Source organism: Apodemus sylvaticus, chromosome 18 (assembly GCF_947179515.1).
Source record: "Apodemus sylvaticus chromosome 18, mApoSyl1.1, whole genome shotgun sequence".
In the NCBI taxonomy this organism is placed as follows: Eukaryota; Metazoa; Chordata; class Mammalia; order Rodentia; family Muridae; genus Apodemus; species Apodemus sylvaticus.
The window spans coordinates 56,046-83,797 of record NC_067489.1 but is presented as its reverse complement, the minus strand read 5'-3'; the positions used below and the strand labels follow the sequence as shown (position 1 = coordinate 83,797).

At 37.4% G+C, this 27,752-nt stretch overlaps 1 protein-coding gene across 2 annotated transcripts in view; it reads left to right on the top strand.

The window, feature by feature from the left end:
- Positions 1-27,752, top strand: part of Shcbp1 (SHC binding and spindle associated 1) — a 45,348-nt gene that overhangs the window by 6,376 nt on the left and 11,220 nt on the right. For both annotated transcript variants that reach the window (XM_052162280.1, XM_052162279.1), the window contains 7 exons: positions 3,603-3,758; positions 3,884-3,999; positions 15,451-15,659; positions 19,903-19,995; positions 25,619-25,852; positions 25,944-26,112; positions 26,404-26,524. In XM_052162280.1, the coding sequence (XP_052018240.1) occupies positions 3,603-3,758; positions 3,884-3,999; positions 15,451-15,659; positions 19,903-19,995; positions 25,619-25,852; positions 25,944-26,112; positions 26,404-26,524 (1,098 nt within the window). The remainder of the gene's footprint in view (positions 1-3,602; positions 3,759-3,883; positions 4,000-15,450; positions 15,660-19,902; positions 19,996-25,618; positions 25,853-25,943; positions 26,113-26,403; positions 26,525-27,752) is intronic.

The window sequence follows — 27,752 nt, the reverse complement described above, 5'->3', positions numbered from 1 at the left end:
ATGGGGGACCCCAGACCAATGGTTGGCTGTGATCATCCATCTCTGTATTTGTCTGGCTCTGGCAGAGCCTCTCAGGAGACAGCTATATCAGACTCCAGTCAGCAAGCACTTCCTGGCATCCACAATAGCATTCAGGTTTGGGGGCTGTATATGGGATGGATCCCCAGGAGGGGCAGTCTATGGATGGCCTTTCTTTCAGTCTCTGCTCCACACTTTGTCTCCATATTTCCTCCTGTGAGTATTTTGTTCCCCCTTCTAAGAAGCACTGAAACTTCCACACTTTAGTCTCCCTCCTTCTTGGACTTCATATGGTCTGTGAATTGAATCTTGGGAATTCCGAATTTTTGGGCTAATATCCACTTATCAGTGAGTGCATACCATGTGTGTTCTTTTGTGACTGATTTACCTCACTCAGGATATTTTCAAGTTCCATCCATTTGCCTGCAGATTTGTTGAAGTCATTGTTTTTAATAGCTGAGTAAATGTACCACATTTTTTATATCCATTCCTCTGTTGAGGGACATCTGAGTTGTTTCCAGCTTCTGGCTATTATAATAAATATAGCTGCTATGAACATAGTGTAGCATGTGTTCTTATTACATGTTGGAGCATCTTCTGGATATATGCCCAGGAGTGGTATAGCTGGTTCCTTAGGTAGTGTTATGTCCAATTTTCTGAGGAACCACCAGACTGATTTCCTGAGTGGTTGTACCAGCTTGCAATCCTACCAGCAATGGAGAAGTATTCCTCTTTCTTCACATCCTTGCCTGTATCTGCTCTCACCTGAGTTTTTGATCTTAGCCATTCTGACTGGTGTGAGGCAGAATCTCAGGGTTGTTTTGATTTGCATTTCCCTGATGACAAAGGATATTAAACATTTCTTTAGGTGCTTCTTGGCCATTCTGTATTTCTCAGTTGAGAATTCTCTGTTTAGTTCTGTTCCCCATTTTTTAATACAGTTATTTGGTTTTCAGGAGTCTAACTTCTTGAGTTCTTTGTATATATTGGATATTAGCCTTCTATCAGATGTAAGATTGGTAAAGATCTTTTCCCAATCTGTTGCAGTTTTGTTCTATTGATAGTGTCCTTTGCTTTACAGAAGCTTTGCAATTTTATGAGGTCCCATTTGTCAATTCTTGATCTTAGAGCATAAGCCATTGGTGTTCTGTTCAGGAACTTTTCCCCTGTGCCCATGTGCTCCAGGTTTTTCCCCACTTTCTCTTCTATTAGATTCAATATATCTGGTTTTATGTGGAGGTCCTTGATCCATTTGAACTTAAGCTTTGTACAGAAGGATAAGAATGGATTAATATTCATTCTTCTACTGTTGGCTGCCAGTTGAACCAGTACCAATTGTTGAAAAGGCTATCTTTTTTCCACTGGATGGTTTTAGCTCCTTTGTCAAAGATCAAGTGACCATAGGTATGTGGATTTATTTCTGGGTCTTCAGTTCTATTCCATTGATCTACCTGCCAGTCACTCTGCCAATACCATGTAGTTTTTATCACTATTGCTCTGTAGTACAGCTTGAGGTTAGAGATGGTGATTCCCCCAGAAGTTCTTTTATTGTTGAGAATAGTTTTTACTTTCCTGGGTTTTTTGTTATTCCAAATGAATTTGATAATTGCTCTTTCTAACTCTATGAAGAATTGAGCTGGAAGTTTGTTGGGGATTGCATTAAATCTGTAGATTGCTTTTGGCAAGATTTTTTTTACTATATTAATTAATATATAATTAATTAAAAAATTAACATTTTTACTATATTAATCCTGCCAATACATGAGTATGGGAGATATTTCCATCTTCTGAGGTCTTTGGTTTCTTTCTTCAGAGACTTAAAGTTCTTGTCATACAGATCTTTCACTTGTTTGGTTAGAGTCACACCAAGATATTTTATATTATTTGCGACTATTGTCAAGAGTGTCATTTCCCTAATTTCTTTCTCAGCTCATTTATCCTTTGAGTATAGGAATGCTACTGATTTGTTTGAGTTAATTTTATATCTAGCCACTTTGCTGAAGTTGTTTATCAGTTGTCGGAATTCTCTGTGGAGAACTGTGGAATTTTTGGGTCACTTAAGTATACTATCATATTATCTGCAAATAGTGATATTTTGACTCCTTTGACCTGTGTCCCTTTGACCTCCTTTTGTTGTCTAATTGCTCTGGCTAGAACTTGAAGTGCTATATTGAGTACATACAGAGAGAGTCGACAGTCTTGTCTAGTCTCTGATTTTAGTGGAATTGCTTCAAGTTTCTCCCCATTTAGCTGCTCCTCAGTTCCTGTGTCCTAAAAGTTCTGGACAGGTCCCTCTGACCAGAAGTGATGGTCTTACCTTTGCTCACAGGCTTGTCAGCACTCCTGGGAGACCAGTTCTCTCCTGACGGTATTTGGGTATGAAGTGCTGTGGCACAGGATCAGCTCCAAGAGCAGACAGAAACCACGGTTTATGTTTTGAACTGCTAAGCCATCTCCCCAGCCCTTTGTAGTTCCTTTTTAAAATATATATTGATGGAATTGTTTTAGAGGAAGAATTAGCTATAGGATACTTGGTCTAACCCTACTAATTATAGTGAAAAAATCCTGGGATCTGGAGAGATGGCTCAGTAGTTAATAGTACTACTTTTGTAGTAGATCACTCACATTCAAATTCCTGCATCCATGTGGGGCAGATTAGTAGGCACAGGGAGTTCCAGTGCTTCTGGCCTTTGGCACCTATTCATACTCACACCGGGTTGAACACATACAAATAATTAAAAACAAAAATCCTTTAAAATCATAACTATTAGCCATTTGAAAGTGAACTAGTGTTGCTTCCAAAATTGTCAAAAATATCTGAAAATTTCTAAGTTGAAGTATAATTTAGATTTTGAGATTTTTTTTAAAGCTTTAAAAACTAGTGATATTACTGCTCATGAGAAGTTAAGTAGGGCTTTCATCCTTAAATCTTACTTGTATTTTGTTTGGATTATCAAAATAGACTTGCAATTAGGAACACTGATAAATAGATATTGGGGATTGTTTCTAATGCTTTGAATCAGCAATCTGCTTTCCCAGATGCTGAAGGTCCTTGTCCCCAACTGGTTTCTGATCAACCAATAAAGAACCAATGACCAATTGCTGGACAGAGAGAGGGGGGTGCAGGCTAGGAACTGGGAGAAAGAAAGGAAAGAATTGCTATGATTCAGAGGAAGATGGATCAAATTTAGAGCTGCAGAAGGAAAATCCGAAATGTAGATGAGAAGGAATGTGGGCCCCAGAAAGGACTGCCCAGAGATGTCTTGGGCAGCAAAGACTAGGGAGCTGGCCAGAAGGAGCCAGGGCAACAAAGATAAAATACAGAATTAGAAAGTGTTAAGCCATGTTACAGGAGGGGAGTGTGTGCTAGATGTGGGAAGAATTAAAACTGCCCAGCCTTTGAGCTAGCCAAGGCATTTTAAAATTAACTGGTGTGTGTGTATGTCTGTCCGTTTGTCTGTCTGCCATTCATGAATCCAGATAGCTCCTGGGCAGGTGCGTGAGTGTGACTTGCTGGGAGCCAAAATGGTGTAGCTCATTACCACTAAGCTAAATAGTTTAGTCTTTGTGTTATATTGTTTTAGGTTTGTTCCAGGATGTAGATCCATGCAATGATGTGAATCCAGGTGCTACTGTAAAAACTCTCTTGCCAGAAGGAAAAATTCTTTTTCCACAAATTATCCAAACAAATGAACTTCTGTTTTATGAGCGATTCAGAGCCTATCAAGATTACATTTTAGGTGAGTAATTTCTTTTCTTATACTTTTTTTTGCAAGTAGCTTATCCACAACAGATTGTCAGTTGTTCTGAGAATGGATTTATTAACTTCTCATCTATACATTTCCAATTCTTATTTAATTTGTAGCTGACTGTAAGGCCTCTGAGGTAAAGGAATTCACAGTCAGCTTCTTGGAAAAGGTCCTTGAACCATCTGGATGGTGGGCAGTCTGGCACACTAATGTGTTTAAGGTGTTGGTTGAGGTAAGTTGAATTATCTTATGAATATATTTTGCCAACCTGTCATCTGTGTTTCTGACTTTGTTTCCTAGGTCCTGGATTGAATTAATTCTTTTTAATCCTCCTTAGAGTCATTGATTTTTTTTTTTTTTTTTTTTTTTTTTTGGTGTTTTTTGGGTTTTTTGTTGTTGTTTTGGGTTTTTTTTTTTTTTTTTTTTTTTTTTTTTTTTTTTTTGGTGTTTTGTTGTTGTTGTTTTCAAGACAGGGTTTCTCTGTGTAGCCCTGGCTGTCTTGTAACTCACTCTGTAGACCAGGCTGGCCCTCGAACTCAGAAATCCACCTGCCTTTGCCTCTCAAGTAGTGCTGGGATTAAAAGCATATGCCACCACCGACTCATTGATCATTTTTAATAGTAAAGTTTTAAACTAATTTTTAAGGGTTAAACGTGATAGTTTTAATAGTACATGGCATTCTCATACATGTGTGACATACTTTGTTCTTATTTGTTGTCTTCCCCAGAAACCCCCTCCCGGTTAGTTCTGACTTCTACTTTCTTATCACATGTATTTCTTTACGCTTTCTATTTTATGCCTCCATTAAAATATTTTCTTCCATTTCATGTTTCTTTTTAAAATTTTTATATATTTTTATGTTTATTAATTGTGTATGTGTGTCTGCACGCCCCTGTATATTCATGTAGAAATCAGTACAACTTATGGAAGTAAGTTCTTTTCTTCCACTTAGAATCAGGGGACTGACCCCAGGAACTCAGGTTTGGCAGGAAGCACCTTTATCTGCTGAGCCTTGCCAAACTCTTTCTAGACTCTTGACCACAAATGTATAGCAGAGAATTTTTGGTATCTTCTTTTGGTATTGTATTTCATCATCTGAATTCAGCAGTTGAAAAGTTGTATTATTTTGGAGGCATCCTGTTACTTTACTTTTTCCTGTTGCTTGTATAGTTTGTGATGGAATTTACACATTTGTTGGTTTAGATAACCTTTCTGGTTTTACTTGGAGATCTTACATGGAGAACTTCCTGGTTTTAATTCCCAATTAAATTAAATCCTTTCTTTGGGTTTTAATTCCCAGTAAGATTCAGTGAGGAGACACTAAAGTGTAGAAGATATAGAAATACACTTAAAATCGATTAAAGCCCACTAATACATCACTGATGACCATAAGGCAAACAATGGGAAAATTCGTATAGAATGTGTTATAAAGTTAAAAATTATTTAGGATAAATGTGTCTTTAATGCATTAATGAGGTAAAAGAAAGAGGCTGGTAAAAGAAATAGAAGAGAAGCAAGGTTAAATAAATGAAAAGAAGATGAAAGTTGAAAAGTATTAAGATGAGGAAAGAGAAAGGAGCAAGGAATTAAACACAAAAAGGAGGGGGAAACCCCTCAGGAATGAAATAGTTCAAAATTACCTAAATATATGGAGAGGAATAAAAATTAAAATATTATTTAAACAAAAGCAATTAAATATTACTAAAACTATAGGACAGAATTCAAAGTAGGGATGAGACAAAAGAAGGGGGAAAAAAGATTACCCACTGATGAAAAAAGTTCACAAACTAGGTGAATATAGGAAGAGAAGTAGTAAATTTTTTTAAAGATTTTTTTTAACCATTTTTAAAAAATAAATGAAATAAAAATACATATGATATTATATTAAAGACAAAAAGCTGTCAGAATCTAGCCTCAACACAGGATCAAAGTTCTAAACTGGAATCAGGAATATCTGGAAGGCACATAATAAATATACACAGACTACTTTTTGGGTATAAGCTGACAGGCAGTTTTTCAAGGTTTAAAATATCTCTCTCTTCTCTCTCGCTCATTTGCTCTTAGCTTGAGGCTGCACATACTCTGCTTTTCTCCTGTGCGCTTTTCTTTTCTTGGACTCTCATGCTCATATACACCTCTGTGCTCCCCTTTCACTCTCATACACACTCTTCACACACATCTCACACACACACCACATGCCCTCCCCTTTTACTCACACATACACTCTCCATACATACCTCACATTCTCTCTCCACTCACTCTTCACATGCTCTTATGCTCACCCGCCTTTTTCTTGCCCCAGTCTTTTATTGATACTCCAAAAGCAGATAAAGACATTGTATAACCATTGTCAAATCATTTTAAACTTTAACTTATACTTCAGAGCTCAGAGCTCTGAGGCCACCTACTTGCATGTTCTTGAGAAGTTCTAATGATAACACGGGCAAAGCTGCCGGCCAGTGGCTAAGAAGAATCAAGTTAACCCTTAACTCATTCTCTAGCTTTCTGTTTCTGCACATTGCATGCAATGGCTCTCCTAAGAGTTCCAGTGTTTTGCCTTAGTTTTACTAATATGAGATTTTACACATTCTATACTTGCATATCCAGGAACCACTCTCAAATGTTGTGTAATTTTTTTTTCATAACTTCAATAGTTTCTTTTCTTTCATGGGGGTCCCAATGTTGGCTCTATTTCATTTTTTAATAATTTCTTCAAACTTTCTTTGCAAGTCAAGCATTAATCTGGAACTACCATTGTGTAGTTATTACATTGCTTCCAAGATGAGAACAAACAGCATGCACCTGGGCCATTAAGACTGTGCTGTGCTGTGTTCCCAAGCCTCAATTTTTAATTGTTTAAGAATCATTACATCAGAGAGAACATCTAGTTTCACAGAATTCGCCAGAGCAGAAGGAGAAATAAGTAAGAAAGTCAGATATAATAGAATAATTATGCACACCAAGGCCAACTGAAAAGCAGTCACGCACAAATGAAACCTATACAGGTGTTGTTCAGGGCTAAGGTTAGGAGAAATGAGAACAACTGTTTTTTACAAAGTTCTGCCGTGGGCTACTGAGAAATCTCCATTTCGGCCTACTGCAAGCAGTCCCTTATTTCAGATGACAGATCCCCTAAAGGGATGTGTCTCCTGCTTCTCAGGGTCCCAGACGCCATCCTTTTCTACAAGGAGCTGTTGTGGACATTGTGGACATCTGAGATTTCTCCTTCCTGGCCTACTGCAGGCAGTCCCTGTCATTGTATGCTGTCCCCAGCAGACAGCAAAATATAATGGGTATAATAATAATAGTAATAATAATAATGTTGGAGCAGCTTCTTTCTAGGTCATTGAAAACTGCAAAATGTCCTATGCATAGAATGGGAGAGGTAGAAGGTTACTGGGTTTGTTTACCTTTGTCTTTCTTTTGTCGTATGCTGGTGTTTTTGTATTTGTCTAAAGTCCACCAGATCTGTCTTCACTTTTAGTAGTTTATCTTTGGTGGGGTTTTTTTTTGTTTTTTTTTTAATATTTTTATTTTCTATATTCTTTGTTTACATTCCAAATGATTTCCCCTTTCCCAGATCCCCCCTCCCTATATGTCTCTTAAACCTTCTTTTCTCCATCCCTTCTCCAATCACCTCCCTCCTTTTTCTCCGTCCTTATATTCCCTTCCAATGCTAGATCAATCCTTTCCAGGATCAGGACCCTCTCCATACTTCTTCATGGGAGTCATTTGTTATGTAATTTGTGCCTTGGGTATTCAGGGCTTCTGGGCTAATTAATATCCACTTATCAGAGATTGCATTCTGTGTGTATTCTTTTCTGATTGGGTTACCTCGCTTAGGATGATATTTTCCAGATCAAACCATTTGCCTAAAAATTTTGTGAATTCATTGTTTCTAATTGCTGAGTAGTATTCCATTGTGTAAATATACCACATTTTCTGTATCAATTCCTCCTTTGAGGGGCATCTGGGTTCTTTCCAGCTTCTGGCTATTATAAATAAGGCTGCTATGAGCATAATGTAGCATGTGTCTTTATTGCATGCCGGGGAATCCTTTGGGTATATGCCCAGGAGAGGTATAGCAGGGTCCTCTGGAAGTCTCATGTCCAGTTTTCTGAGGAACCTCCAGACTGATTTCCACAGTGGTTGTACCATCTTGCAGCCCCACCAGCAGTGGAGGAGTGGTCCTCTTTCTCCACATCCTCACCAACACCTGCTGTCTCCTAAGTTTTTGACCTTAGCCATTCTGACTGGTGTAAGGTGAAATCTCAGGGTTGGTTTTTTTTTTTGTTTGTTTTGTTTTTTTATTCGATATAATTTATTTACATTTCAAATGATTTCCCTTTTCTAGCCACCCCACTCCCCGAAAGTCCCGTAAGCCCCCTTCTCTTCCCCTGTCCTCCCACCCACCCCTTCCCACTTCCCCGTTCTGGTTTTGCCGAATACTGTTTCACTGAGTCTTTCCAGAACCAGGGGCCACTCCTCCTTTCTTCTTGTACCTCATTTGATGTGTGGATTATGTTTTGGGTATTCCAGTTTTCTAGGTTAATATCCACTTATTAGTGAGTGCATACCGTGATTCACCTTTTGAGTCTGGGTTACCTCACTTAGTATGATATGCTCTAGCTCCATCCATTTGCCTAAGAATTTCATGAATTCATTGTTTCTAATGGCTGAATAGTACTCCATTGTGTAGATATACCACATTTTTTGCATCCACTCTTCTGTTGAGGGATACCTGGGTTCTTTCCAGCATCTGGCAATTATAACTAGGGCTGCTATGAACATAGTAGAACATGTATCCTTATTACATGGTGGGGAGTCTTCTGGGTATATGCCCAGGAGTGGTATAGCAGGATCTTCTGGAAGTGAGGTGCCCAGTTTTCGGAGGAACCGCCAGACTGCTTTCCAGAGTGGTTGTACCAATTTGCAACCCCACCAGCAGTGGAGGAGTGTTCCTCTTTCTCCACACCCTCTCCAACACCTGCTGTCTCCTGAAATTTTAATCTTAGCCATTCTGACTGGTGTAAGATGAAATCTTAGGGTTGTTTTGATCTGCATTTCCCTAATGACTAATGATGTTGAGCACTTCTTAAGGTGCCTCTCGGCCATCCGAATTTCTTCAGGTGAAAATTCTTTGTTTAGATCTGTACCCCATTTTTAATAGGGTTATTTGGTTCCCTGGGGTCTAACTTCTTGAGTTCTTTGTATATATTGGATATTAGCCCTCTATCAGATGTGGGGTTGGTGAATATCCTTTCCCAATTTGATGGTTGCCGTTTTGTCCTTTTAACAGTGTCCTTTGCCTTACAGAAACTTTGTAATTTTATGAGGTCCCATTTGTCAATTCTTGATCTTAAAGCATAAGCTATTGGTGATCTGTACAGGAACTTTTCCCCTGTGCCCATGTCCTCAAGGGTCTTCCCCAGTTTCTTTTCTTTTAGTTTCAGTGTGTCTGGTTTTACATGGAGGTCCTTGATCCACTTGGAGTGAAGTTTAGTACATGGAGATAAGAATGGATCAATTCGCATTCTTCTGCATGCTGACCTCCAATTGAACCAGCACCATTTGTTGAAAAGGCTATCTTTTTTCCACTGGATGTTTTTGGCTCCTTTGTCGAAGATCAAGTGACCATAAGTGTGTGGATTCATTTCTGGATCTTCAATTCTATTCCATTGGTCCACTTGTCTGTCACTGTGCCAATACCATGCAGTTTTTAACACTATTGCTCTGTAGTATTGCTTGAAGTCAGGGATACTGATTCCCCCAGAATTTCTTTTGTTGATGAGAATAGTTTTAGCTATCCTGGGTTTCTTGTTATTCCATATGAATTTGAGAATTGCTTTTTCTAACTCTGTGAAGAACTGAGTTGGGATTTTGATGGGGATTGCATTGAATCTGTACATTGCTTTTGGCAAGATGGCCATTTTAACTATATTAATCCTGCCAATCCATGAGCATAGAAGATTTTTCCATTTTCTGAGGTCTTCTTCGATTTTCTTCTTCAGAGACCTGAAGTTCTTGTCATATAGATCTTTCACTTGTTTGGTTAGAGTCACACCAAGATACTTTATATTGTTTGTGGCTATTTTGAAGAATGTCATTTCCCTAACTTCTTTCTCAACCTGCTTATTCTTTGAGTATAGGAAAGCAACTGATTTGCTTGAGTTGATTTTATAACCAGCCACTCTGCTGAAGTTGTTTATCAGCTGTAGGAGTTCTCTCGTGGAGGTTTTCGGGTCACTTAAGTAGACTATCATGTCATCTGCAAATAGTGATAATTTGACTTCTTCCTTTCCAATTTGTATCCCCTTGACCTCCTTATGTTGTCTAATTGCTCTAGCTATAACTTCAAGTAATATATTGAAAAGATATGGAGAGAGAGGACAGCCTTGTCTAGTCCCTGATTTTAGTGGGATTGCTTCAAGTTTCTCTCCATTTAGTTTGATGTTGGCAACCGGTTTGCTGTATATTGCCTTAATGATGTTTAGGTATGGGCCTTGAATTCCTGTTCTTTCCAATACTTTTAGCATGAAAGGATGCTGGATTTTGTCAAATGCTTTTTCTGCATCTAATGAGATGATCATATGGTTTTTTTTCTTTGAGTTTGTTTATGTAGTGGATAGCATTGATGGATTTCCTTATATTGAACCATCCCTGCATCCCTGGGATGAAGCCTACTTGATCATGGTGGATGATCGTTTTGATGTGTTCTTGGATTCGGTTGGCAAGAATTTTATTAGGTATTTTTGCATCAATATTCATAAGAGAAATTGGCCTGAAGTTCTCTTTCTTTGTTGGATCTTTGTGTGGTTTTGGTATCAGTGTAATTGTGGCTTCATAGAATGAGTTGGGTAGAGTTCCTTCTGTTTCTATTTTGTGGAATAGTTTGAAGAGTATTGGTGTTAGGTCTTCTATGAAGGTCTGATAGAACTCTGCACTGAAGCCATCTGGTCCCATGCTTTTTTTTGGTTGGGAGACTTTCTATGACCCTTTTTATTTCTTCAGGTGTTATGGGCCTGTTTAGTTGATGTATTTGATCCTGATTTAGTTTTGGTGTTGGATATCTGTCTAGGAAACTGTCCATTTCCTCCAGATTCTCCAGTTGTGTTGAGTATAGGCTTTTGTAGTAGGATCTAATGATTTTTTTTAATTTCCTCAGTTTCTGTTGTTAAATCTCCCTTTTCATTTCTAAGTTTGTTAATCTGGATACTGTCTCTGTGTCCTTTGGTTAGTCTGGCTAAGGGTTTATCTATCTTGTTGATTTTCTCAAAGAACCAGCTCCTGGTTTTGTTGATTCTTTGTATGGTTCTCTTTTTTCTACTTGATTGATTTCGGCCCTGAGTTTGATGATTTCCTACCTTCTACTCCTCCTGGGTGAAATTGCTTCTTTTTGTTCCAGGGCTTTCAGGTGTGTCATTAAGCTGTTAATGTATGCTCTCTCCATTTTCTTTTTGGAGGCACTCAGGGCTATGAGTTTTCCTCTTAGCACTGCTTTCATTGTGTCCCATAGATTTGGGTATGTTGTGTCTTCATTTTCATTGTGTTCTAAAAAGTCTTTCATTTCTTTCTTTATTTCTTCCTTAACCAAGGTATCATTGAGTAGAATATTGTTCAGTTTCCACGTGTATGTGGGTTTTCTGTTGTTTTTGTTGCTATTGAAGACCACTTTTACTCCGTTGTGATCTGACAGGAGGCATGGGATTATTTCGATCTTTTTATATTTGTTGAGGTCTGTTTTGTGACCAATAATATGATCGATTTTGGAGAAGGTACCATGAGGTGCTGAGAAAAAGGTATATTCTTTTACTTTAGGATAAAATGTTTTCTATATATCTGCTAAATCTAATTGGTCTAAAGCTTCAATTAGTTTCATTGTGTCCCTGTTCAGTTTCTGTTTTCCTGATCAGTCCATTGAGAAAAGTGCAGTGTTGAAGACACCCACAATTATTGTGTTAGGTGCAATGTGTACTTTGAGCTTTGGTAAAGTTTCTTTTGTGAATTAGCATGCCCTTGCATTTGGAGCATAGATGTTCAGGATTGAGAGTTCTTCTTGTTGTATTTTTCCTTTGACCAGCAAGAAGTGTCCCTCAGAGTCTCTTTTGATGACTTTGGGTTGAAAGTCACTTTTATCTGATATTAAAATGGCTATTCCAGCTTGTTTCCTGAGACCATTTGCTTGTAAAATTGTCTTCCAGCCTTTTACTCTAAGGTAGTGTTTGTCTTTGACCCTGAGGTGTGTTTCCTGTATGCAGCAAAATGTAGGGTCCTGTTTACATATCCAGTCAGTTAGTCTATGTCTTTTTATTGGGGCATTGAGTCCATTGATGTTAAGAGATATTAAGGAATAGTGATTGTTACTTCCTGTCATTTTTGACGTTATTTTTAAAATTTGATTGGTTAACTTCTTTTGGGTTTGATGAAAGGTTACTATCTTGCTTTTTGCAGGGTGAAGTTTCCCTCCTTGTATTGCTGTTTTCCTCCTATTATCCTTTGTAGGGCTGGGTTTGTGGATAGATATTGGGTAAACTTGGTTTTGTCATGGAATATCTTAGTTTCTCCATCTATGGTGATTTTGAGTTTTGCTGGATATAGTAGTTTTGGCTGGCATTTGTGTTCTCTTAGAGTCTGCATGCGATCTGCCCAGGATCTTCTAGCCTTCATAGTCTCAGGTGAAAAGTCTGCTGTAATTCTGATAGGTCTTCCTTTATATGTTACTTGGCCTTTTTCTCTTACTGCCTTTAATATTCTTTCTTTGTTTAGTACATTTGGTGTTTTGATTATTATGTGACGGGAAGTATTTCTGTTCTGGTCCAGTCTGTTTGGAGTTCTGTAGGCTTCTTGTATATTCATGGGCATCTCTCTCTTTAGGTTAGGGAAGTTTTCTTCCATAATTTTATTGAAGATATTTGCTGGCCCTTTAAGTTGTAAATCTTCACTCTTATCTATGCCTATTCCTTAGGTTTGGTCTTCTCATTGTGTCCTGGATTTCCTGAATATTTTGGGTTACAAGCTTTTTGCTTTTTGCATTTTTTTTTTAACTGTTGAGTCCATGGTTTCTATGGTATCTTCAGCATCTGAGATTCTTTCTTCTATCTCTTGTATTCTGTTGTTGATATTTGCATCTATGTCCCCTGATTTCTTCCCAAGGCTTTCTATCTCCAAAGTTGTCTCCCTTTGAGTTTTCTTAATTGTTTCTACTTCTGATTTTAGATCCTGGATGGTTTGGCTTAGCTCCTTCACTTGCTTGTTTGTGCTTTCCTGTAATTCTTTAAGAGATTTTTGCGTTTCCTCTTTCATGACCTCACCCTGTTGACCAAAGTTCTCCTGTAAATCTTTAAGGGATTTTTGCGTTTCCTCATTATTGGCTTTTGTATTCTCCTGGATTTCTTTCAATGATTTTTGTGTTTCCCTTGCAAGGGCTTCTAACTTTTGATCCATTTTCTCCTGAATTTCTTTAAGTATGTTCTTCATGTGTTCCTGTACCAGCATCATGACCAGTGATTTTAAATCCAAGTCTTGTTTTACTGGTGTGATGGGGTATCCAGGACATGCTGGTAAAGGAGAATTGGGTTCAGATGTTGCCATATTGCCTTGATTTCTGTTAGTGACGTTCCTGCGTTTGCCTTTTGCCATCTAGTTCTCACTGGTGTTAGTTGGTCTTGTCAATGCTGGACTCACCAGTGCAAGCTGCCTCTTCCCAGGTGGCCTCTGGTGCACAGCTTGCCTCCTGCACTGCCTGGAGACAGGGTGCTGTTGCCCAGGCTGTTCAGATCCCGAAGCAGACACCTGAAGGCTCCTGCTAGGGCCCGCTGGATTCACCAAAGCACACTGACTTCTCCCAGCTGGCCTCCCGGAAGCCCCTCTTGCCTCTTGCAGGACCTGGAGATGTGGCGTTGCCACCCAGGCTGATCTGGATCCGGAAGCGGAGCGATCTGAGGGCTCCCACCAGAGGCCTCAGGACTGGATCCTAAGCTCCGTGCCACCGGAGCAAGCTGTGTGCTCCCAGACTGCCTCTGGGTGCACACCAGGTCTCCCGCACTTCCTGGAGACCGAGTGCTGTGGCCCAGGCTGTTCAGATCCCAAAGCAGACACCTGAAGGCTCCTGTCGGGGCCTGCTGGGTTCACCAGAGCACACTGACTTCTCCCAACCGGCCTCTCTCCAGTTTATCTTTGTTTTATCCGTGGGCTGTGCAGATTTTTGTCAGCCTCTTGATGTTTTCCAGGTTATACCAATGAGATAACTAATGTTGTACTCTTATATAGATCTAGCTTGTTTGTACATTGGAAGTCTTTTAAATATTAATCAGATTACTGTAGAGATGCAAGTAAAGTAGACTTGAAACTCACAGCAGTGAATGACAGGTGACTAGAAGTTGACGGCCCTCTTGAGTTTAGGCTTAGGGCAATGGTGCTCTAGGGTTACTTTCAGTTGATTACTTCTGCTCTAGGCAGCTGAGGATGGAGCTGCTTTTCTCTAGTGCACTTTACTATTTGATCAGAGCTTCCTGTTGCTGGCACTCTTCTGCTTTTCAACATTGGGCCTTTCTGTTCTCTATAGCTGGGAACCAGAGCTGTCTGTCTGTCATCTGGAGTTGTGGCAGGTTAAATTCAGACTTTTTTAATTATGGTTGTTCCTCATAATGAGGCCCCGGTTTTAGCTCAGTTCTAAATAAGTAACATTTTGCTGGGCCTCTGCCCTCCCAGTCATAATAGAGTAACAGTAAAATTCCTGAGAATCACTGCTTCACCGAAACGCAAAACTGGTTTTGAAACTTGTAAAAATTGTGGTCTTGTTCTGAAAGTCAGACTCACTTTCTTTACCGGTACCACCTGGCTTACCTTTTGAAGGAGGCTCCTGTTTTCCCTCTCACTGCTAAGGAACTTAAGTTACCTATCTTTTTCTCAGTACATTTCAGTTTTTCTATCACTGACTTTTAAATTTCTAGTGTTGTTCCTCTTTTTTTTTTTAATATTATCATTTTAAAAATTCGAAGTCTTCCATTGTGTAGATATACCACAAATGGAGTACTATTCAGCCATTAGAAACAATGAATTCATGAAATTCTTAGGCAAATGGATGGACCTAGAGAACATCATACTAAGTGAGGTAACCCAGACTCAAAAGATGAATCATGGTATGCACTCACTAATAAGGGGATATTAACCTAGAAACCTGGATTACCCAAAACATAATCTACACATCAAATGAGGTACAAGAAGAAAGGAAGAGTGGCCCCTTGTTCTGGAAAGACTCAATGAAGCAGTATTCAGCAAAACCAGAACAGGGAAGTGGGAAGGGGTGGGTGGGAGGACAGGGGGAGAGAAGGGGGCTTACGGGACTTTTTGGGAGTGGGGGGGCTAGGAAAGGGGAAATCATTTGAAATGTAAATAAAAAATATACCGAATAAAAAAAATTAAAAAAAAAAATTCGAAGTCTTTTGCTTTGACTGTCTCACCAAGGCAATTTCCTTTCTGCAATCTGACCCATAAATCCTGTTTATTTTTCTCCTTCATTTATATTCTGAGGATAAGAGTCATTTCTGTTTTGTTTGTCCTTTAGAAGGCACTCTGACACATTACATACTTTTAAAAAGTAGATTATAAATAGTATTTTAAACTGTGTGTTTCCACTTTGATTTCTGGGTATTAAAATGAGTCACATTATTTTGAATTTCAGGTTACAAATGTGGACTTTTCATCATTGAAGGCAGTAGTGAGGCTTGCAGAACCATGTGTCTACGAATCTAAATTGAGCACTTTTACCTTGGCCAATGTGAAGGAGCTTTTGGACCTGAAGGAATTTCATCTGCCTCTACAGGAGTTGTGGGTGGTATCAGATGACTCACGTGAATTTCACCAGATGGCACTTGCAATTGAACATGTCAGGTAGAAAGGAATGTTGATAGAAGTAACCTTGTGATCAAAACTGCAATTTAATTAAAATAAATCCTTTTCTTTTTTCTTTTCTTTTCTTTTCTTTCCTTTCCTTTTATTTTATCCTGTCATGACGCTTGAACCTAGGCCATAATACACACTAGGAAATATCTTTACCACTGAGTCACATATCCATGCCCTAGGAAAATAAAAACAAAAATCTTAATGTCTTAAATGTTCATCTTGTTATCACTTCCAATCCATTAAAAAATGTTGAAAAAATAGTATATTTTTTATCATTAAAATTCTTCAAATTTTTACAAAAGATAGATCTTAATTTGGTTCTTATTGATTTAGAAACTGTCTTAAAATCATGGTTTGTGATTGGTACATTTTGAATGTAATAGGACAGAAAAAAAGATGAAAGGTAAGAAAATAAAGTCATATACTACTAGTTGAAATAGTATACATCATTTTCAAGACTATGTCTAACCAAAGAGACTATTTTTCTCATGCTACTCTGAAGGTTCTTAGAGGATGTGTTCATGTGTCTTTTTTTGTAGGTGGTGGTGGTGTCCCTTTAAATGAAATAATGTGTCTGTAATATCTGGACTACTAAATATACTTTATTTTTCAAAAAGATTTTATTTTATGTATATTAGTATTTTGCCTACATTTATAAATGTGCACCACTTATATAAATGTGCACCTGGTAAACATGGAAGCATTAGATCTCCTGGAACTAGAGTTATAGGGTCATTGTGATGTTGGTGCTGGGAACTGAAACATGGGTCCTCTGCAAGATCAGTTAGTGTTCTTGACTGATGAACCATCTCTTGGTATGCTTTTAAAATTACTTCAGATAAATTTTCTATCATAGTTCATGTTATAGTCTCAGTCTCTCTCTCTCTCTCTCTCTCTCTCTCTCTCTCTCTCTGTGTGTGTGTGTGTGTGTGTGTGTGTGTGAGTGAGTGAGTGAGTGAGTGAGTGAGTGTAAGGAATTTTGCTTAAAATGGATATATATCATGACTATCTTTAATTGAACCCTAAAATCTGAATCTGACTTGCTGAGTAAAAGAAGAAAATTATATTATTACTTAATAATAAAGATATTTTGGGTTTTGGGGGATGTTATTGTTTTAAGATTCATTTGTTTTATGTCTGTGAGTGTACTGTTGCTGTCTTCAGACATACCAGAAGAGGGCATTGGATCCTATTACAGATGGATGTGAGTCACATTGTGGTTACTGGGAATTGAACTCAGCACTTCTGGAAGAGTAGTTGGTGCTCTTAACCACTGAGCCATCTCTCCAGCTCCAACATTTTGTTTTCAAGTTCTATATAATCTATGTACATGCTAGTATATTTGTTCTTTGTTTTGTATTTGCCTCTTTAAGGTGGAGAATATAAATACAACTATTTGATATAATAGGCACTGATTTACTCATTCTTTATTATTAAGCTTTATTTGTCTGAACAAATGTGTCTTTCACAAATAAAATTTCTAAGAAACATTTGAAAAGATACTAAAAATAATAAAATTAGATTTTATTTAGATTTATATTTTAGGAATTGGAAGATTAGGCAATATCAGTAATATTGTTTGGTGTTTTGTAATCTAAAAGCTACTTTCTAATTTCCTACCTTTAGTGGCTTAAACTGGTTTTCCTGAGTCCTCCCTAACTCCCAGACTAACTATGCTTTGGAACTGGGATTTTTATTTCTACGCCTCTTGAGTACTCATTATTAAAACAAAACAAAACCAAAAAAAAAGAAAAAGTGATTATCACCCACACTTACATGACTGGAAATGGCAATGAGTGCTAAATTAGAATTAATATATCGAAATTGCTATCCTATGGTTGTTTCTTAGGGAAGTAACATATAAACTTGGGTCTGGAAGGTTACCTAGGCAAGGAGGATAGGTCCAGGATATCTGTGATTTCTTTCCCCCCCCCCCCCATTTGGTTTTTTCGAGACAGGGTTTCTCTGTGTAGCCCTGGCTGTCCTGGAACTCACTCTGTAGACCAGGCTGGCCTCGGACTCAGAAATCCACCTGCCTCTGCCTCCCAGAGTGCTTGGGATTACAGATGTGCGCCACCACCGCCCAGCTGATATCTGTGATATTAAGATATTGAAAGGCCTGCACAATAAGAACACAGTCCAGAAGGTCAGAAGGTGCATAGCTTTGTCAGCCAATTAATCAGTTCTATAATAGAATATTGGAAAAGCACTGCAAAGTTTTCATTCTTTGGAAAGTATGATCAGCTTTGTGTTTTAAAAAGTTCACTTAGGCTTCTTTTTATAAATCAAAAGGAGGGGGATAGGAAGTTCAGTTAAGAGGTGTGGGCACACCTGTAATCCCAGCACTCTGGGAGGCAGAGGCAGGTGGATTTCTGAGTCCAAGGCCAGCCTGGTTTACAGAGTGAGTTCCAGGACAGCCAGGGCTATACAGAGAAACCCTGTCTCGAAAAACCAAATCCAAAAAAACAACAACAACAACAAAAAAAAAGAGGTGTGGGCAGTTGACCCAAGCGTGCTTGCACTGGAGTGGGGACATTGATAGGACAGAATCTGAGTAGAGCAGCTGGGACTTGAGCATCTAAACAGGCTGATATATAACTTGTATGGGAAGCTGAGGCTCATTCAAGGTTTCTGCTTTGAGAAAGCAAACTCTGAAGGAGATGATACATAAGTATCTGGTTCTGTATTGGTATGGGTAATAATTTAGGCTAGGTATGAAGCTTAAATATATTTACCAGGTGGAAAAAATAAGAAGCATTTGACCAACATGCTACAAGGAAAATTTGAAGAAATATTAAATTGGAAGTTTGCATGTAAGAGCTCTGAAGCAGAAGTGTTTTAAAGATACATTCTAAAAATGAATGACTAACATGCCTGAAATTTGTTATGAAATAATATAGTATCAAGATGATATGGGAGAGAAGTGGAATATGTGAGTTGGGTATTATGGAAAAAGATTACCTGTGAACTGATTTTTTGAAGCTGCTATTAATAATATTATGTATATTTTCTTTTGAAATCTTTCAAAAATATATTAAGCATCTAGGGATTTTTTTGTTGTTGTTGTTGTTTGGTTGTTTGGTTGAGGTGGAACCCAGGAACTAGACTCAGTATGTAGACCAGGCTAGCCTCAAATTCATAGATATTTACTTACTTCTGCCTCCAAAGTACTGAGATTAAAGGTATGAACCACCATCCAGTTAGGAAATTTAATTCTTAAAAGTATATACCAGGAGGAGACATTAATGTGTAGCTGTGGTTGGGAGCTAATGCTTTTTATTAGGTTCCTTCATCATCTCTTTTACTGCTTTAATAAAAAGCAATAAATTTTATCAGTAAGTCCCAGATTTATATCTCTATTTTTTATCCCTTGTCTCTGGAAGGGGGAAAAGGCGATATTGATCTGTCCACTGGACATTACTCATTTGTAAGTCAAATCAGCATCTCATCTGAAATACACAACTTTTATTTAAATCCTAATTTCTTTCTTTACTACCTGAATAAATGGCACTGCCATCTGTTAAGTTATTGATGGTTAATAGATAGTTGTGATCCAATGGAAATCTTGCCAGTACTGGTAACCCATACCTATAACCCCAGTACTCCTAAGGCAGGATGATTAGGAATTCAAAGCCAGCTTAGTCTACAGAACACTAACCCCACTTAAAAAATCAACAACAAAAAAGCGGATCACCCTAATAGGAGTATTACAATATTGTAGAGAAACTAACTTATTTGAAGGTTTTATTTTGTATGACTCATGAGTATCAACTATAGCAAATACTCAAAATTGATATGTCTTATACTGTGTACTTGATGTGTTGGTAGGAAGGAAATTCCAGCTGTTAACACCGAAACTGTTAGGACATAAAACTAAAGTTTTATATCCTGTTGTTAAGACAAAATACCCAAACAAAAGCAACTTAGTGAAAAAAAGGATTTCTTTTAGCTTACTGCCCCTAAGGAAGGTAGTATGATGCCATCCTTAAACCTTGTACAGGCAGTATAGGTGCAGAGAAATAATAACAGGTATAGTCAAGTTAAAACCTTGTACTCAGTTTTTCTTTTTGCAAGACTTTACCAAAACATTTCCTCATCTTTCCAAACATTGCCACCCGCTAGGGACCAAGTGTTCACCCACATGAGCCTATGATAGCCATATTTAAACCACAACAACATCCACCTTTTTGAGCCAGTGGTCGAATTTTATTGATATTAAGCTCCTTTTCAGATTTTTCTACAAAAACATCTGGAGGAGTTGGGATGAAGAAGAGGAGGATGAATATGATTATTTTGTCAGATGTGTTGAACCTCGATTGAGATTGTAAGTATTTATTACTGATGTGGTAGACACACACCTAGGAGCTTCATGGGCCAGAATTAAATTGGTGTACAAATAGTGCATTCATGACAAGTTATTAAATAAACCTTGTGGGAGAAAACAGACACCTGCATTGTGTGTGTGTGTGTGTGTGTGTGTGTGTGTGTGTGTGTGTGTGTGTGTTTTGAAATAGAATCTTTCTATAGTCTAACCTGGGTTTGAACTTGTGATTGTCTTGTCTAAGTCTCCCAAGTATTCTGATAATAGGGGTACCCCCATGCCGTGCTACATTTATAAACTAAATTTAAAAGAGTTTTAAGAGTATCTAGGTTAGAAGCATGTAAATTTGAATTGTTAGGAGCTAGATCAATCCAAAGCTTCCTCAGCATCCCACAATGAAAAAAAAAGAAGGGTGGGGCAGGCAACTCTAGTTCTGTATCTTTGTCCAGGGACAGATGTGGCAAAATCCAGAGTAGGACTGGGGCCAGAGCCAAAAATATGAGTTTAGCTCCTGGGAACTCGGCTTTCCCCTCTAAAGGGATGTAGTTATCAGTACCAAGGCAGCTGTATCTGAAGAATCCTACGTTTTCTTTGCCAGCATTATCTCTGTTGACCTTAGCTATTTCCCCTCTACAAACAGTATATGAGATGCTCTGCTTTTCAATAAACTTTCGCGGAATAAGTCATTAGCTTATACAAGACCTCCTGGTTCCAACGATGCCTTCTGTATTTTTCATTCCATATCTTCCTCATTGACAGCCATTTGAGACCCTTATTCTTGAATGTTCAGTTCACTGAATAATATTCAACTGAAATAGTACATTAAGACTCCTGAATATTGTTAAGAGACTGAATATTTTCTGTTTGTTCTGGTTCCTCTTAAGCTGCAATGATTGATTTTTATAGATGTGAAGTTGATATCTTATGTGTCTGGCACATTCAATCTTTACCTGGAAAAAATTTTGTTCTGATTTGACAGTCTTGCATGTGTTAGCAAGGATTAATTAATATAGTATCTTATACTGGCAAATGGGAAAACCTAAGGGAATTTTGTTGTTGTTGTTGTTGTTATGGAGAAGAAAATATGACATTTAATTGAAATAATGGAATGATAGAAATGTTGACAGATGGGAAAAAACCCCTGTGCTGATAGAAGTGCTGTCAACAGGCAATATTTAAATGGAATCAAACCATATAGTCTTTGTTTTCTTTTCTTTTTTGGGTTTTTGTTCTTTGTTTTTTGGTGTTTTGTTGTTGTTGTTGTTGTTGTTGTTGTTGTTGTTGTTGTTGTTTTGGATTTGGTTTTTTTGAAACAAGGTTTCTCTGTATAGCCCTGGCTGTCCTGGAACTCACTCTGTAGACCAGGCTGGCCTCGAACTCAGAAACCCGCCTGCCTCTGCCTCTGCCTCCCAGAGTGCTGTGATTACAGGCATGCGTCACCACCACCCAGCTAGTCTCTATTTTCTATTGTGTATATTTTACTTTCTGTAGACCGCCAGTGGCCACATACTAACTGGGTTACCTGGAAGAAAATCCTGAGGTTAACGGGAAGGGGGCGAAAGAGAAATGAGTCAAGAGGACAGTTGCCCATAGAGACCGACTTTACTATCAATAAGCCAATATTTATAATCTTAGGAAAAACCACCCTGCCCCCCAAATGGCCGAGAGTTCATGGATCTTCTTCTCAGCGGGTTGTCTGCTTAGTCATGCAGTTTTCTGTTGGTCTCCGGGTGGAGCTGCGCTGAGGTGAAAACTGCTGTATTGTTATCTTGAATAGGCCGAGATAACGCCAGGGGAAGGGTGGAGGCTGTAGGCCAGGAATGCCCAGCTTGAATAGGCCGGAGATAACCCATTGGAAGAGTGGGGGTTGCCAGCCAGCTTAATGTTGTGGGGGAAGAGACAACTTTCTAATTCAAAATACACATTACCAAAACATAGGGATCTGAAATATGAATTTGTTATATTATTTCCAAACTATGGAGTATCAATATAATTTAAAAAAAATAAGCTAATTAACATGGTTGCAAAAATGCTAAGAGACTTTTTTTTTTTAATTTGAGGCTGGTCTTCATAGCTTTGTTGATGTGATGTGTCAGTCAGTTATGGTTTAGTTTTTTTGTTTGAAAAGTGGATTTGCAGATTATCTTTAGATAATTTTTTAGATTTTTGGGTTAACTAAAGAACACCAAGTCCATTCTTTTCTAGTGTCTCCTAATATTTGAAAAGCCAAGAAAGTTATTTTCTTTAAAATATTATTTGAGGGGCTAGAGAGATGGCTCAGTGATTAGGAGCACTGAGTGCTCTTCCAGAAGTCTTGAGTTTAATCCCCAGTAATACATAATTACATGGTGGCTCATAACCATCTGTAGTAGTATCCAGTGCCCTGTTCAGTCACTATAATTTGATATGTATGGTTTTCTTCTCCCATCTTCAGAATATTACTAATTTAAACCAACAAAACTCTTTTCCAAAACATCTAAGGCAATAAATAGTTCTTAACATTTAGTATGTATTAGTTTCTGTAGAGAAATTTAGAAAGTACATTTATGTTCTAGAGACCACTTAATTGTTCTGATTAGGAGCCAGGGCATTTACATTTTTAGATGCTCCACAGGTGAGTATGATATTAAATTATGGTTTAAAACCTTGGGTCTGGGGCTACTTAGTATGCTTTTAAATGAGAAACAAAACAGTTATTTCAAAAATATATCTATTGGTCAGGCTCTGGGTGAGCCTCTCAGAGAACAGCTATTCCAGGCTCCTGTCAGCAAGCGCTACTTGGCATCAGCAATAGTGTCTGGGTTTGGTGTCTGCAGATGGGATGGATCCCCTGGTGGGGCAGTGTCTAATGGCCTTTCCTTCAGTCTCTATTCCACTCTTTGTCCCTGAATTTCCTTTAGACAGGAACAATTCTGGGTTAAAATTTGGATGTGGATGCTCACAGCCAACCATTAGACTGAGCTCAGGCACCCCAATGGAAGGAATGAAGAAGCTGAAGGGAATTGCAACCCCATAGGAAGAACAACAATATCAACTAATCAGACAGCCTAGAGCTCCCAGGGACTAAATCATCAACCAAAGAGTACACATGGAGGGACCCATGATTTCAGCTGCATATATAGCAGAAGATTACCTAATATGGCATCGATGGGAGGGGAGGCCCTTGGTCCTGTGGAGGCTTAATGCCCCAGTGTGTATGGGCGGGAGGGATGCTAGGGTGGTGAGACAGAAGTGGGTGGATGAGTAAGAGAGCACCCTCATAGAGGTAGTGGGGAGAGGCTTAGGATGGGGGTTTGTGAAAGGGAAACTGGGAAGGAACAACATTTGGAATGTAAATAAATAAAATAACCAAGAAAAAATTATATGTAATGACAGTAATATTGTACTTAACTTTTATATTTCTTTTCTTTTTTTTCTTTTTTTTTTTTTCTCGAGACAGGGTTTCTCTGTGTAGCCCAGCTGTCCTGGAAATCACTCTGTACACCAGGCTGGCCTGGAACTCAGAAATCCGCCTACTCTGCCTTCCAAGTGCTGGGCTATTTTCTTTCTTTCTTTTTTTTTTTTTTATTAGCTTTTACCCATTAATTTACCCAATGTCTGTCATTTTACTGCATACTTTTTAAATTTTTTTATCTAACTCTTTTCTTTGTTGAATTGGGATAGAGGTCTGTTTATATTATCAAAGAACTAACTCTTGATTCATTAATGCTTTGTATTCTTTTTTCTCTATCTTATTGATACTTTAATTTTTGCTATTTTTATACATTCTTGAATCATTAAGTAATTATTATTTTTATTATTTCATAATTGTTAATCATTAATCAAATGATCATTAAGACTTGTATCATTAAGTCATTTATTTGTGCTCTTTCTGATTTTCTAATATAGGTCCTTGGGGCCATAAACTTCTCTCCTAGAACTGCTTCTAATGTGTCTCAGAGGTTTTATGGTGTTGTTCTTTTGTTCTTATTTAGTTTCGGGAATATTTTTATTTCTTTGACCAGTTTGCCATTCAGTAATGAGTTGTTTAGTGTCTATGAGTTTATACATTTACCAGAGTTTTATTTGTATCAATTTCATATTTAAATATTTAGATAGGCTAATGGGATTATTTTAAGTTTCTGTATTAAAGTTTTTTATTATTGTTGTATATGAATTCTTTTATGCCATTTTGAATCATGGAGTTTTTGTTTTATTTTGTTTTAATCATTCAACTATAGCAGATAATTTTTTTCTGGGTACAATCTGAGTTGACAGTTGTGGTCTTTTAGAATTTAAGCGTATACTGCTTTTGCCTCTTTCTTCAGGACTTTCATTAAGAAATCAGATGTTATTCTGGAGTACTTTTCTTTATATGTCATTTGTGTCTCATCTCTTCTAGCTTATTATATTTTTTCTTTCTCCTGTATAGTGTTTTAACTATAATATGCTGTAGACTGTTTAGTTTTCTGGTTTTGAGTACTTGGAGTTCTTCCTATCTATATGATTGCGTCCTTTCTTAGTTGGGAAAACTTTTCTTCAATGATGTTGAAGATCTGGTCCATGCCATTGCCTTCAGATTCTTCTTCTATGCCTATAATTTCAAATTTTGATGGTATCCCACATTCTGGTTTTTTTTTTTTTTTTTACTCTTTGATTAAAAATAATAATCATTTCTTAGCTTATTTTTTTCCTATCCCTGCACTGTATCTTAGAGTCTTTCTATCCAGTCTTCTGCTTGAGTCATATAATTGTAAGGCTTTCTGCTAAGTTCTCTAATTAGAATACTGAGTTTTTTTATTCCATCGTCACTTTGACTTATATCTCTGAAATGTTTCTCTTTATTGAATTGTTTTCAAATCTCAAATTATCTTCATTCAGCTGTATACTTAAATATATTTTCTTGTACATTACTCAAGTATTTATTATTATCCTCTTAGAGATCAATTAAATGTTTGTGCCTTTACATTTTTTTATAACGTTTATGAATGTTTTTCTAAATTCTGTGACCTGAAGTTCATCTAGGAAGTTCTCATTAGAGAGCACTTCTGTAAGACCAGTGGTTTGATAGGAGACATGCTATTTTGGCCTTCATTGTTTTTGTTTTTATAGTTTGACCTGGCATGTAGACTTCTTTCTTTGGTTCTATGTCTGATGTGTGAATCTGACCTTCTTTAGACCAGGAGATGTGCCCCTAGAGCAAGGCCAGGTATAGCAGGTAGATGAGCTATTTAATTGGATTAGGGAAAGATGGCTCCTAAACTACAGGTCTATATCTAGTACAAGAAAGGAGGTTTACAAATGAAGATGGTCATGAGCACAGGACTAGAATTAGGATTGTGAATTTGCAGCTGGTGAGAAGGAGTGAAGTAAAAGCCAAGGAGAGGAAATAAGCAGCTTACCCAAGAAAGATGACTGACTCACAGGCCAATGGATCAAGGATGAGAATTGTAAGTTTACAGATGTCAGATGGGTAGGGAAAGATATAGAAAGGTCAGAAATGACCTGGGGAAAATGGCTTGTGAACAAAGAGAGTGTTAAAAGCAATAATAAAATAGGATGGATCTTTGAAAACTAAATCCAGTCTTAATGATAGGAAAATATACTAGAAAAGGGAATGGATCTCAATTTGCTTTTAAACTTTCAGGTATTATGATATACTTGAAGATCGAGTTCCTTCAGGACTTATTGTTGACTACCACAATCTGTTGTCTCAATGTGAAGAGAGTTACAGGAAATTTTTAAATCTGAGAAGCAGTTTGTCAAATTGTAATTCTGACTCTGAGCAGGAAAATATCTCCATGGTTGAAGGGTTAAATTTGTATTCAGAAATTGAACAGTTGAAACAAAAGCTAAAACTCATTGAGAATCCTTTGCTGAGGTATGTGTATTTTTGTTGCTCTGAATTATTTAGCATGTCATCTTTCTAGCTATCTTAGTGAGAACTGATGGGTCTTCTTGGTTTTTTAAAGATATGTTTTTGGTTATCAGAAGAACTCTAATATCCAAGCAAAGGGTACTCGTCAAAATGGCCAGAAGGTCATCCATGTGGTTTCCTCCACCATGAAGACAGGTCTACTTCGGTCTCTATTCAGGGACAGGTTTTGTGAGGAGTCTTGCAAAGAAGAAACAGAAATTCAGGTAAAAGATACTTTTGATTCACTCCAAATTTTTATCAATTCTCCAGATAGTTATAGGAACTTTCTGGAGCTAGTTTTCTGAGAGATCCAAATTGTAAGAGCGCTGATCTTTAATAACACACATTGTTATCTGCCTGTTACTTCAGTGACAAGCACACAACTGGGCTAAGAGCACTATAAAAAAGATAAAGACAAAGTTTCAATTAATTTTCACGTGATGCATAAAGGCACTTGAAGTACTATCTAAGTTGCTTTTGAGGATGTATTTTTACAATATGCTGTTGTTTTCTAGTTCCATAGTGATCTGTTGTCTGCTATAAATGCCTGCTATAATGGTGACACTGTCATTATTTGTCCTGGCCATTATGTAGTTCATGGCACCTGCTCCATAGCTGACTCCATAGAGTTGGAAGGTGAGTATGGGAGATCATAACCAAACTTTCATTTGTAAGAAATAAACAGTAAGTTAGTGTTCATGATTAACGCCAAGAATGAATCAACCCATCTGATTTCATTTTTCATTTTAGTTTTTATTTTGGTTAACCTTCTCCTTTACCATCTCCTTCTTCCCTTGAACCCTTTGATCCCAAATTTTCCTTCTACTTTCATATCACATGTGTGCTATTATTTCTCACACTACTCTTCCTTAAAATTTTTTCCTCCTCTCATTAGGCCTTTTCTAGTTTCATGACAAATACATACATTTCCTCTCATATAAATACAAATACATAAAAATTAGAAACTAAGATACACATATAAGAGAAAGCAAGGGATTTGTCTTTCTCAATCTGGATTACCTCACTTAATATTTTCCATGTCCATTGACCTGTGAACTTTATAATTTCATCTTTTTTATAATTGAATTATATATATGTACAACAATTTTATTATCCATCATCAGTTGGTACATATCTATTCTGATTTCTTTTTTTTTTCAATTATGAATGGAACAGAAATAAATACAAACGAACAAGTATCTTTTTAGTAGATTTGGAGAGCTCTTTGCGTATATGTCCAAGAGTGGTATAGCAGGGTCATGTTCTATTTTTAGCATATTGAGAAAATCTTCTACACTGATTTCCATAGTCCATATTACATTCCTACTAATAGTGCATAAGAATTCTCCACATCTTTCACCAGCATTTATTTTCTTAAGAATGGCCATTTTGACCATGGCAAGAAGAAATCTAGTGGTAGTTTTAATTTGCATTTCCCTAAAGTCTAAGAATGTTAAAGACTAAAGATATTTATTGGCCATTTGTACTACTTCTTTGAATACTCTCTATTCAGTTCTATGGCCTTTTTCCTTGGATTCCTTGTTTTCTTTTAGTACTTTGAGTCCTTTTTATATGCTATATATTAACCATCTGTTGAATGTATAGCTGGAAAATATTTTCTCTCATTCTTAAGGGTATATTTCACTCAATTAACATGGTCCTTTGCTGTACAGATGATTTTTAGTTTCATTAGATCAAACTTTTTGTTTGTTGGTCTTATCTCCTAAATACATGGAGTTCTTATTTATGTATAGATCTTGAAGTCTTCCCTGTTTATTTCTCTTAAAAGTTTCAGAGTTTGGGGGCTTATGTTCGAATATTTGATCAATTTAGAATTAGTTCTCTCTCTCTCTCTCTTTCTCTC